General features: G+C 48.4%; 1 protein-coding gene across 5 annotated transcripts in view; it reads right to left on the minus strand.

Moving 5' to 3' along the window:
- Positions 1-13829, minus strand: part of LOC111854601 (forkhead box protein P2-like) — a 110652-nt gene that overhangs the window by 43823 nt on the left and 53000 nt on the right. For 4 of the 5 annotated variants that reach the window (XM_072711110.1, XM_072711062.1, XM_072711000.1 and 1 more), the window contains exon 3: positions 3645-3734. In XM_072711110.1, the coding sequence (XP_072567211.1) occupies positions 3645-3734 (90 nt within the window). Of the gene's footprint in view, positions 1-3237; positions 3479-3644; positions 3735-13829 lie in introns of all 5 variants that reach the window. The other variant, XM_072711149.1, reaches the window with a different exon arrangement.

Below are 13829 nucleotides of genomic sequence, written 5' to 3' on the forward strand. Positions count from 1 at the left end.
TGATGCAGGGGGAGGGGTTCCCAGTGATGCTGTGAGACAGGTGACTGATGCTGGCGGAGAGGTTCCCAGTGATGCTGTGAGACAGGTGACTGATGCTGGAGGAGGGGTTCCCAGTGATGCTGTGAGACAGGTGACTGATGCAGGGGGAGGGGTTCCCAGTGATGCTGTGAGACAGGTGACTGATGCAGGGGGAGGGGTTCCCAGTGATGCTGTGAGACAGGTGACTGATGCTGGCGGAGGGGTTCCCAGTGATGCTGTGAGACAGGTGACTGATGCTGGCGGAGGGGTTCCCAGTTATGCTGTGAGACAGGTGACTGATGCAGGGGGAGGGGTTCCCAGTGATGCTGTGAGACAGGTGACTGATGCTGGCGGAGGGGTTCCCAGTGATGCTGTGAGACAGGTGACTGATGCTGGCGGAGGGGTTCCCAGTTATGCTGTGAGACAGGTGACTGATGCAGGGGGAGGGGTTCCCAGTGATGCTGTGAGACAGGTGACTGATGCTGGCGGAGGGGTTCCCAGTGATGCTGTGAGACAGGTGACTGATGCTGGCGGAGGGGTTCCTAGTGATGCTGTGAGACAGGTGACTGATGCAGGGGGAGGGGTTCCCAGTGATGCTGTGAGACAGGTGACTGATGCTGGCGGAGAGGTTCCCAGTCATGCTGTGAGACAGGTGACTGATGCTGGGTGAAGGGTTTGCGGTGGCATTATCAGAAAGAAGAGTGGCACTGCGGCGAGTGGTTTCAGGTGACATTATAAGACAGGTAAATCTTTGTGGGAGGGGGTCCTGGTGAAGTTGTCAGCAAAGTGACTTACATTTATGTTAAATGAGTGGTCTGAAATGGTTTGATTTATCCCTCAAGCTCTTACTACCGATGAAGGCTGATGTCTGGATTTGACTGGGGAGAGGTGTTGTGTGAAAAGCACATCGCTCACTGCAAAGAGTACCGGAGAATTTAGCGAAATCACAGGAGAGCGGACAGACGGGCCGGGAGGTGGAGCTGCCAATGTTTGTAGGTATAAAATTTCACTTCCAGGGACAGAGAGAGAAGGAGCGCCCTGATGTCCCCAGATGATGAGTGAGACAGACGGCAGCTTGACCTTGGTGTCACATTCTGGGGCAGCAGAATCACAAAAATCACCTCCTCCATCCAGAGCTGGACTGGACTAACCAAGCAAAGGAGTTCTGGAGGGGCTGTGGTCCACATCTCACCCACAGGTGCCAGTTTAAACTGCCAGTTTGGACAGTCAAAAGATTGAAGATACACAGTGTTAGATTCCATCAGACCCATTTTCATTAATTACATTCTGGCATTGATCATTTACTTAGCTGGCTAAGGCCGATACGTAAAGGCCGGACGGGCAGAGATCCTATCCCACACTATAAAGCAGGTAGGTCCGCTTCATCTCTGTGGGCCCCCTGCTGTTTCCACTGACCAGCTCATGGGGACCTGCCCCTGCCGCGCAGGTGATGCTCTGCACTGTACATTCTGCCAAAAGTGAAGAGCAGCTCTCTTTAGGTGAGGCCATATCTGCCATGATGAAGCCCTCAGCACATGCAGAGACGCCGCCACAATGGAGACATTAGTAAATGTGATCAAATAAATTGAAATATATAATAAAAGATGACTCAAGAAACAAGGTAAAACGATTCATTTTAGAAGTGATTAAAGGCCTTTTCTCCCTTATATACCATTCAGAGGGAGTGTGAGGGCTTGTCAAGGACGGCGTAAAATAGACATGCTAGCTTTAAAATAAAGAAAAGGCTTAATGAAAAGACCTGATAAAAGTGAGTATCCTTCTAATGCACAGCAAAGTGACATGACTGAAGTTTAACTGGTAAACTTTTAATTAGCAGCATAATTACATGCATCTTGTGATTTTTAATGGAAGGTCACGGAAATTACTGGAAGCAAACACTCGGTGAATATTAACTGACCTACGGCCGCTGCAGCAATTCATGCCAGCAGCAAGCATTAAGCCCGCCCAGGAAAATCCCCCCCTTCACCCTCCCAGGCCCACTGAGGCAGATTTCATACACTGAAGGGTGGACACAGATCATGGGAACCATCTGACGAAATATCCACAAACTGAAATTCGCACATGAAGTAACTGTGTGTAAGTTTAACACCTCAGAACAGAGATCGGAGGAGTAATCGCGTGCAAAGGCAGGTCCGGCCTCCACATGATTGCCATCCACTGGCCTGCCCCCGAAGCTCTTTGCTAGGTCCCAGAAGGCAAAGCTGAGTTTACCAGTTCCTGGGCCTCATGGGAAATGACGCGGTTCATGGTCGTGGCACTTCTATGAAAGTGGAGAGTAATCACAGTACGATGAATTTCACTGTGTGTCCCATTTAGAGTGGAATTCAGCTTAAAAAACATAACGTTACAAGATCACAGAGGGGCGAGTCGTGGAAGGTGACAGCGACTAAGTCCACACCATGTGTTTCATTTTTATTCTTATATCTCTTTTTATTCTTATTAAATTGAATATATTTTTACCAAAAAAACCCTCTTCCAGGGACTCATGGGACGACTGTGTGCGCATGGTGCGCAGAGAGGGTTGGATGATGACTGCGACTGACCTGAACCACGCAGCAAGGCGCAGCCTGGCTGGTAACCAGCCGAATAAATCACCCCTCTGAAGAGCATCACGCTACACGCGGCACACGACTCGTTTAATGGTGAACCTCAGAGATGATCTCAGAGGCACATAAATGAAGGCACACAGTCTTGTACATGCCTGGCCGTATGGCCTAATCACCAGACACCCTCTGTCTGGTGCCTCCGCTGGCGTGGTGGAGGTCACAGACATTGGAGGGGTGACGTGGGACATTCCAGGCTTCAGAAGTCTCTATTTCCTGTTTAATAACTCACATTATAAAAACAACCCGCCTTTGAGAAGTAGGGTGAGTTACAGACCAAAATAGACAAAATTGTCAGGAGAGGGAAAAAAAACATGTGTACATATTAAGGCACCACAGACCCTTAATGCTAATTATTTCACCGCTGCTCTCATTTCACAGCTATACCTGAAGGAGTATAGCTGAAGTCTCAAGTTGACGCATATGGCCAAATGGTTAACCTTGAGTGGGGATGTATGGAGGGACCCCTGGAGTGCACCCTCCCCTGTCACTCCCCGATTGAAAACATGTCATTTACTAATTATCAGATAGGTGTATGAATTATGACCCCCTGACCTTGAGGAAAGATGCCAATCATATGGGCATGGAGACACACCGCAAGTACGCAGGCAGCCAGACACAGGTACATCAGCCTCTGGCTTCTCAGCTCCAAAGGGCATCACCCAACAGAGAATGACCCCAAATCGGGGCCAAGGGGCGGGGCCAAGGAGTGGCAGGCCACTGCTTGGCTGATACGCAGGAAGCCCTGCCGCCCCAGCCAATGAGGACGCTGATTGTGTTGGAGAAGGGAGGCTCCCAGATGAAAATCCTTTGTTTCTTTTACTGGCGGGGTCTTCCTAAAATAGGGAGCGGCCTTTCAGGGTTCACTTCTCAAGAACACAGTGGCTGTGTTCAGCGGTGGATAACTCGGAGGCGGAGCGGCCAAATCAAACACGGCCGTGGGCCTCAGGAAATAGCTGGGGGTGGCAGGAGCTGGCATGAGCCGGCGGAGAGGCCGCTCACCTGCCGCAGACGCTGCTGCTCGCTGTTCTGGGAAGCCTTTGGGCTGGAAGCCCGATGCGGTGGGAGGAGGCGCTCGGCTGCTTGAGGCACCTGGGGGGCAAGAAAAACACACTGACTCAGCTGAAGCGCACCTGCGCCTCCTCGCCGTCTGGGAGGGGAAAAGCCAACAACAAAGAACGTCACATCAGGCAGCCAAAAAAAGGCAAGGAGACCGAAAACAGCTTTCCTCAGTTTGGATGGAGACGAAGGTCTGAACGCCAACGAATGGCAGAGCGTTTGAAGCGCCGGTGTGAACATGTGGCCAGACACGGGGGGGCGCTGCTCCGCTAACAGGCACCCTCAGGAGTGGCGGGGATTTCGGCATATTTAAGGCTGACCTTTAAAACTGCCCCCCCCACAGGGAGAGGCGCCCACTGGTGTTTACATACTAAACCCACAAGCCCCCAAAACGGCTCCTTACCACCAGCGTCCGCTAAAACATTACACATCACCAGTCACCTTCACATCACCAGTCACCTTCTGCACAGCATTTGATTCAAGCGGGATAAAAAATGGGAACAAACTTTAATTACATTTAATTACCAGAAATGTTCTAGTAAGTAATACCAAAACGATGTTTTAATATTCCTGCTCATTAATTCTAAGTGACTTACATAAACTTTCAGTTTGGGTACCTCTGAGTTAATATCTGAGTTTGGCTGTCTGGGAATGACTCAGGGCCTGGTGACCCTATCGGTCACGGAGCTGCGCTCGCACTGCCAGCTGTGAAAACAAGTCCTGTGGCCAGACTCCCGAAAGCTATGGATGCACAGAATCGCAACAAGAAAACGAAGGACGCTGCTGTTTCTTCGCAGGAGATAAAAACACTCAAGGCAGTCAGACACTTTCTGTAAGAATCGAGGGGGTTTGTTTCCTTATGGCGCAGCCCAGTATCCATGACAACCGCTGCTTTGACAGGATGTGCATAATACGGCTGGCAGAGCTGTTTGAACTGCCACGCTGGGGCACCCAAGCAAACAAAGGGGAGCTACCACGTCGTAACCCTTGGGGAAAGTGGCTACCCCCCCTGATCAATTATGAACAGACACAGCCCCCCCCCCCCAAACCCATGATAGAAGCAGGCAGACACTCAATACCAAAAGTAAACAACTGCAAAGCAGTGGAGTCCCCAACAGCACCGACGCGTCTCCCTGGAGAAAGATCCAGTGCTAGGGCGCCTCAGCTTGGGGGAGGGAGAAAAATAAACAAGCGTCAAGCTTTAAGGACAGAAGAAGAAACGCCTCAGTCTCTGCGCTCTCTGGGCCTTTTGGGTTCGCGTTCCCTCCCACACGGCCTCAGCTGGGTTTCAGCCGTCGATCACGATTCTGTGGACAGGGAACGCGGACAGAGGTCACTCCCAGCCTCCTCTCCTCCTTTCACTCTCTCGCCGAGTCTTACGTCATTCTGTGGCTATTCCTGCGTAGATTTTCTCAGGGCGACCGAAACACGTCCCATAATATTCTTATGCAATGAGCCCGGCTTGTGGCCTCACTGCACACAGCCGTCTGTGTGACTCCCACTCACTGTGGCCGCAGAACCTGCAAAAGTATGAATCCCGGAGCCACAGATAACAACAGTGACACCTGCTTGCGAAGCTGATCCTGCTGTTTAATGCTTTTCCTACACCGGGGACCTACATACAAAAAGAATTCTTTTATTTAATATCTCAGCGGCTGCATACATTACCTGAGTATTTTAGTGGAAGCTCAGCTTTTAGCTGTGACCGGACATCACTTCTGATGCTCTGTGTTAATGCCTTGAAAGGACACCCCTGCTATAAACACTTACTCTTGAAATGAATTATCTACGTGCAGCGTCCAAAGGACATGGGCAGCGGCACTCAAACCTGAACTTCCGCCGTGTTTCAATTCCCTTCTGTTGTAGCATGTGACCACTACCCATCTGATGCGTGATCATGGACCGGCCCGAGTGTGTCCCTTCACTGTGGCAGTGGGCTCAGCCCCAGCCTTGCGGCACTGAGACTAATTCACAACAATGTGGTGTAATTCAATGTGACACGAACCACTGACACAGAGCTAATTCTCATCCGCACTTGAAAGCCAGGGCCAAGGTCTGCCTCTCAGGAAGGTTTGTGCAGAAAATCCCATCGTATGCTTTGGCTGCATTGACAGGAAGTCTGGAAAAGTTGTGGTAGAGAGACGCTCTACCAAACTGCAGCAATAACATTCATCACTTTTTTGTCAATAACCACAGGCCTCTGAACAACAGAGGATCCTGTGGAATGTCATTCCTTCTTAATATCAATGCATAAAGGAATAAAGGCAGGGAGAAAAGAAAGACTGATATCCCACAACTAGACAGTCCAGATTTGTGACACCACTCTAATAAGCAACACAAGATGCCCCAATACAAACCAGTTCAAGTAAATGGGAAAACAACAGCACACCTCAAAAGCTGTTCATTCTCTCTAAACTTCAGACCAGTCTGTGCTGTCCAGGTCAGTTTCATTCCCATATATGGACCAGAAATGCTTCCAAAGTCCCGCGAACATGTGCAGAGAAATAGCGGCACAGCAGCGGGATGCATGCAGGAACAGTGAAGCCTGACACATCCTCGACGGGCCGGAACCACTCAGCGTAATGTAAACATCCCGGCACTCAGGAGCACACCCGACGCCGATATCCAGGGTGGAATCGGGCCTTTCCGGAAAAAGGAGTGGATCTGCTGTAACTGGTTTGCGACAGCTGAGGTCGGGGGTGAGGCGACGAGGGGAGAAGCAGGGCCCGACTGGAGGGGGTTCACCGGGCCAGAGTGGCTGGTTTTGGCTGATGGACTGGGGCTGACCAGGGTCCCCTATGCAAACACCTGGGCGACCACGATAAAGCCGTTGAGGACCCCAGCGGCCAGACCCCGACGCTGCAGCCTGACAGGAAGAGGCTGTGTACCACTGCGAGGTTCCCTCTCAGCCACTCCCATTACTCTGTCCTACAGACAGAAAGGTGTGTCTGAAGCAAATCTATTGATATTTCACATCACCAAAGCTCGCCAGTGTGCGAGTGTGTGGGTTAGGACCCAGAAGGTTACTGGTTCAAATCCTGTGACTGGCAGATTAATCACATCACTGCTGGGCCCTGGAGCAAGGCCCTTAATCCCGACTGTTCCAGGGGTGATGGATAAATGTCTGACCCCAAGCTTTTCTCTCACCTGTATGTCTGTGTGCATCTCAGGAGGGTAATATGGGACATGCTAAGAATGAAATTTCAGTTGTACTTCTTCCTGTATAATGTTAATAAATTAATTCTATTTGTATTCCGTGTACATTGCAGAATCACTTGACTACTGTAACGTGTCCCTGTCTGGCAGTCAGCAAAGGTCAGGAAACCTACATCCTGCAAGACAAGGGATTGTATAAAGACCCAAGCAGCAGTGAAGCAAACCAAGCCGTCGCTGGCCTCCTGTGTCCGTGGCGATTGCGCTGCTGGCTGGATGATAAACTCCAGGTACATCAGATGGCTTAGTGCTGTGCTGCGTCACCAAGAGACAGAGAAATGGAAGCCAGGAGAGGAAGGAGCTGTTTCCCAGGGCTCAGTGAGTCCGAGAGCCGCCCTCTGATCTTATACAAGCCACCGGCACGGCCAAGACTCAGCGTGTGCTTTACAGGCTCCTGAATGAACATCCACAGGACGCATCATCACCCAGCAGATAGATGAAGGTGTCCCCTGCATTCTGCAATGAGTATTCTTATTATTAGGAGTAATAACGGCAGTAGTACCAGTAGGATCATTATTACTGACTAGTAGGGTCATTATTACTGACTAGTAGGATCATTATTACTGACTAGTAGGATCATTATTACTGACCAGTAGGAACATTATTACTGACCAGTAGGATCATTATTACTGACTGCCACGCCGGTCTCCTGGCCTCGCGACAGCGTGCTCATCGCTGTCATGCCTGCAATGCCTCTTCCTCTTTTCCTTCCATCTTTTTCAGGATTCCCATCCTTTCCAGCACACAGACTCTCCTCATTTCATGCCATTTCAATTGAAAAATAACATAATGGTGTCGTAAAAGAATGGTTTCTGAAAATAGACACAGGGCTGACATGCTCTCTACTGCTGGCACTTTTCTTTCTTAGCTGTGGTAGTTAGACATAACACAGGACAGAAAAGAGAACAAATAAACTCGGGGATGCCGGGAAGAACATTCGTGGCAAACTCAAATTAACGCGTCTGTACTCAGAACGCCGAGTTCACAGTGGTGATAAAGGAGGCTTCTCTGAAAAATGGCGGCCTTTCGGTGCAGTAAATCCACACTCCGGCAACGCGTTGCTTGGAATTGGGCGGAACTGGACTCAACTTTTTGCCAAACAGCCAAAAAGCGGGGTTGCCGTGTGAGGGGGCTGTTCGCTCAGACTCGGACGGGCCAGAATAAACACGTCAAACTGGGCTTGGAGCCAGTCTGACTTCCACTGTAAACCGACACGCTTCCAGCCTGCGGCAGAAACGTTTATCAAAATATTTATTTTTACTATACAAGAGAACTTTTGTCAAGTTGGCTTCAGTCGTCTGCCTGAGGCCATGTCCCCCCTTGTCATCTATCGCTGTTGATATTTCATCTTTATGATAAACAAATGTTATATAACAAAACTGAATCTGCATATGTACTGTATTAGTTAAACATGTCATTAAAGTCAGTGTTTTCCGTCATCCTGTGTCCGGTACTGTAACTACGTGGACATACTGAAACTTCCTCTGGAAACCTGCTGTATCTCCTGGTGTTTTTGTTACACTTAGATGTAAAAATTCCTCCCTGTTGTTCTCCTGGCTTAAGCAAATTCTGCCCCTTTAATTCCCGCATCACAGCCACTAGATACAGTGATTCTAGGGGGTTTGCAAGTTGCTTTTTTTTGCCTGCTAGTTATAAAAAAATGCTTCAGAGGTCCCACATACATGTGAAATGTATATTCTGGTATTTAATTACAAAAACAATATTTGAGCTAGTTTTTTCTGCTGGCTTGTCTGCAGGGATGTCAGTGCTCTACACTTCAAAATACACACAATAATACTACTGTACTCTATTTTTCAGATAGAGATTTTGAGGTCTTTTTGTTTTGTTTTGTGCCTCAGATGTTCCTCCCGAAGGAACATGGACCTTCACCTGTGTGAAATGTCCTCAGAAGATCTTCACGCTCAGGAACTCAGAGCTGCTTCCAGGGGACACACTGCCAAGAGAGGCGAGATTCCACGGCTTTCCGCTACCCAAAGAGGCGAGGAGGAACATCTATGACGGAGCCAAGCACAGCAGCCGCAGCGAGAAGAACAAACACAGTTTGTGGAGAACCGCTATTACCAGCAAGACACTGTGACACGGAACATACAAACACCGACCCAAGGCTGTGAAAGTGACAACAAAGGGGAACAATGAGAAAGAACAGAGTCTAAAGAGTCTGAGACCCGTAAGAAATGCACACGTCATGGTGGAGGCCAGTGAGCCGAGAGCATGGCAACCAGACATCAGCCAAGCTTTCATACACTCAGCAGAACACCAGCAGGTACAACACACAGGACGGCAACCGTGGCAAAGATCTGGAACGATGAAATCATGTTCATGGCCTCTCAGGTCAGAACCCAGGATGGCCAGCCTCACCTTGGGTCAGTGGGTCCTCCGCCTGCAGGACTCAAAGCAGACTTTACTGGTCCGCAGACAGGGGTCAGTGGGTTAAATCTGTAAACTACTGGTTTCAGCTAACCTGCATCTCTTAATGAACATTACAAGCAAAGTTTCCTCTTCATGTATTCAATAATTAAACATTTGAGAGGTACCAAAGGCATTGGGAGCTTGCTTAATATCTTATGGTCTGATGACCAACCTTCTAACAAAACCAGTACCGGGGGTGACAAAGGATGGGGGTGAGGCCGGTACTATGCCAGTTGGTGCCCCACACCTGAAAGAGGGCAGAGCCTGCTGACTGTGACCTCCCCCAGGCTGATGGATATGACTTACCCAGGATCACAGAAAGGTAACGAGGGCTGCTAAAGCGCCTTATAATGAGCTGCCTGTGTTGTCCAGAGCCATCTTTATGTCAGGCTTGTTCCGCAAACGTTTCCAATTACGCCGCACGACTGTCCTTTCCAGAAGGCCTCAGAAGAGCAAATCTTTGCCCTGTTCTCCCCAGCTGAGCTCCCAGTGACGGGCGTGAGTGCAGCCAGGCTGAGCTCCCAGTGACGGGCGTGAGTGCAGCCAGGGTGAGCTCCCAGTGATGGCCCAGGTACAGGGTAATCAGGACTGGAGCAGGAGCGACACAACAACATGTAACAAAGCACGAACCTAATAAGACTATTCAAGTACCAGAAGTGCAAAATTAAGTACATTCAGGGAATGTAAAGAGGTATCAGGTTAGAAGAGGAATTCCTGGAACAGATGTGTCTTGGGGCGTTTCTTGAAAGTGGAGAGGGAGTCTGATGACCGGACGTGGTTTGGCAGCTCATTCCCCCACCGGGTACCAGTGCGGACTGATGGACCGTCGCCATGCGCGCTCACACTCTCCTACCTCATTTACATCTATCACTGAATCAAGAATGTAAATGAAAGGGGCAAAAATGCGTCTTTTTCAGTTTCATGTAGAAGGAGCCTTGGCTATTAGACGTAACTCCTGCGGCCCTCACTTGGACGTTGTCTGATAAGAAGCTGATTTCTGCACATCATTTCCATGGAACGGCTCAACTTTGACACGCAAACCAGGAGCAGCGATCGATGTTTAAACCTGAACAACACAAATGGAAAGCTTCATGGAAAATCACGGAATTATTCACACTAAGGGTCACATGCTCAACTGACCAAAAGTTGTAGAAACACTAAAATAAACAAACAGGAAGAGCCTCACAAATGGCTTGTCGGTGCTACACATGGCGGTGGTGCGTGATCCGGCGGGTCAGGCTGCTGTCAGCAGGTCGCCGGTTCAAATCCCAAAGTTTACAGAGTGATGTCACCATTCAGCCCCAGAGCAAGAGTGCTACACTGACTAAAGCCTGGCTTTCACTGGCTGTTTCACCAGACTTGCCCCCAGTTACTGTCTTTATGTAACAAAACAACAGGCAAAGGGCTCAGTCCTCAAAGAGTGACAGCAGGGACAAACCTCCACCGTGAAAGGTGCAGACCTCTTCTGAGACCACAAAGTGTCTCACACTGAAATCTAACTTTAAGGCCCATATGAGCACATATGGCAATCTAAGGCACATAATTAGCAAATAATTTTCTGTGTGAATTTTAAAAAGAAGTGAATAGAAAATATATTTCACTTTGCCAAGTACTACAGTCAGTGATGTATGCATTGCTACATAACCTAAAACAGGAAATGATGTGGGATCTTTGTGTTTATATGGCGCAGTATTCAGGTGAGAAAATAAACAGGGAGAGGTGAGAAGGGCAGAGATCAAGGTGAGTGTTTAGTCTGAAGATCGGAAGGAGCTGATGAGATTGGCAGACTGTGTGGCCTGTCATCAGCACTCAGTATATACAAGAACATTCAGGTCAACCATCCATCTCAGAAAAAAGACCCCCTTCAGCAAACGGACACAGTCTGCAGGCCATTCTCTAACCTTTGCCTCAAAATGCACTACATTCGGTTCACGGCCCCAACCCGGCCTTCATCTCCATGGATTAGCAGACAATTATGGCACTAAATGAAAATTCCAGAAAATCTTCAGTCACTCCATGTTTGTCCATCAGTGAGGTGTTTACTTTCATAGCAAAGCAAGCCCCCCCCCCCACCCTTGACACTCAGAGGAAGCTTTCTGGGTTCAGACAGACCTCCACACCCAAAAGCACACATTAGTGCACGAGTCCAGGCCCCAGAGCCAGAGGCTTCCGGCGGAGGACAGGTGGGGACACCCACGCTCGCCAGTCACGGGAACACCGGACAGTGAGAAGGAATCCGACACCCTCAGGAATGCAGCTACACATCTGTATGGCCCCGGTGTCCCTTTGCGGGATCAGCCACCCTCCAGCTCCTAGTGCATCTAGCAAAGGCTCTGTGTGACTGTTAATAATCATGCTGGTCAGCTATTCATCTTGTAATGTTACAGAGATACGAGTTTTCTTGTTTCTTGGTCTGTCGCCTATGACTTACTCACTGGGGGCTTTGGGTGGGGATGCTGTAAAGCGCTTTGAGACGATGTAATGTTGTGATAATGCGCTATACAAAAATAAATTTGTTGTTGTTTGTTGAAATCTATGAGGCCACCAGTGATCTGGTGTAACTAAATACTCAGCAGCAATTGCATGTTCCTCAGGCTCTAAACTTCACTGGAGCTTTACAGGTAGTCGCACTGTTTACCATATTTTAATAATCAATCAATACTTGCATAGAACGCCATAAAACCAGTTAGGGTCTGACAAATTTTAATCCATATTTCAAATGTTAGAAGAGCTCTTCAATGTCCTACAGATCAGACCAGACTTTTTCTTGTTTCTTGGTCTGAAATATTTGAAGGAAATGCTTGTAGCAAATTAGCCATGGGGGTGGGGGTGTCTCTCCACTAAAATTCTCAAGAGGTCTGTTAGAAATGTGGAGAATTAACTGACCCCCTAGCAATACTGCAGATGGAGTCCAGGCAAAGCATCTCCTCCCCACAGACTTTTACACCCCCCTCCAAATAGCGGCAGATTGACACGCCTCGTCCCCCGAGAGTTGGGAGGGAATAGAGCCATCCAAAGCCTGCACCATAAATCCCCCCCCCACCTCCCGTAACAGATCGCATCACATCACAGGAGAACATGCCGTGGCAGTAGAGTAATGGAAGATAAAAGAAAAACACAAAGTGTTTTGTCTAGCTGGAAGATGGATGTGGGCCGTGATGTCAGTCTTGCTGCGTATCTCTGGTGTCATCAGAGGGGACTATGAGTCCATATGTCAATCGTGACACACGGCTTTGGGGAGAGTGCGTGAAAACTCAGATGATAAATAATCAGGGGCTTTTATCTGGAGTACACCAATGAGGCAGAAGGAAGTCATGAGGATACAGAACCATCTGCAGCTTTCAGAGTTCCTGTCCGCACCCCCCGCCCCTTTGAAGAACAACAGCAGTCTAGATTCTTCACCACAAACGATGAGCATCTGTACCATGTCTCTGCGTACCTGACAACAACCATCACCTTGAAAGATGAACCTAATGAGCCTCTTTGTGTTACAGTCGCTATCTGTGCTCTTGAACAATGTAAAATTTCACGCCGGGGCATCCGTGTCAAATGCAAAAACAAACCTCCTTGATGAAACAAGGGAACAAAGAATTATTCCAAAACACTTATTGCACAATGAGAGCCATTCCCATTATTTACACTACTGGGATATGAAACAAATGTGTGCTATAAAGTGTACAGTACTGTGCCGAAGTCTGAGGTAGTCAAAGGAAATGTTTTAACCTGAGTAGTAAGTGCTTTAAATGTTTAATTTGGGTTGCAGATGTATACCGGTTTCACAGCATACCACGGTAAGAAAATTGATTGTCGTGTATATTTGGTAATTATCAGTATTGAGAAAGTGAAACTGACAGAAGGATCTCACCTGCGCCTGTGCATCTTCTTCGCTAATCGGCTGCCTGTCAGACTCGGCAAATGGCATCGCCATACGGAATCTTTCTATCGTGTCACTCCCCGGACCGTGCAACCGGCCCACTTTGTGCTTCGCATGTCTGCTTTTTCGAGCATGCATACATTGCATCATATTTTATGGAACTGCCCAATCTGTTCATATTGCCATTTTATGGTAAACCGAATTTCCTGCAGTAACAACAAACTACAGTGATTGCTTTATTGTTTAGGGCAGACTAGTATTAATCCGTTTTCTTTGAGTGTCATTTTAAGTGTTCATTCTTTGATTTCAGAATTCACTCCGGTGGTGAATCACTCCAAATATACACTCACCTAAAGGATTATTAGGAACACCTGTTCAATTTCTCATTAATGCAATTATCTAATCGACCAATCACATGGCAGTTGCTTCAATGCATTTAGGGGTGTGGTCCTGGTCAAGACAATCTCCTGAACTCCAAACTGAATGTCAGAATGGGAAAGAAAGGTGATTTAAGCAATTTTGAGTGTGGCATGGTTGTTGGTGCCAGACGGGCCGGTCTGAGTATTTCACAATCTGCTCAGTTACTGGGATTTTCACGCACAACCATTTCT

This window comes from Paramormyrops kingsleyae, chromosome 1 (genome assembly GCF_048594095.1).
Source record: "Paramormyrops kingsleyae isolate MSU_618 chromosome 1, PKINGS_0.4, whole genome shotgun sequence".
Lineage (NCBI taxonomy): Eukaryota > Metazoa > Chordata > Actinopteri > Osteoglossiformes > Mormyridae > Paramormyrops > Paramormyrops kingsleyae.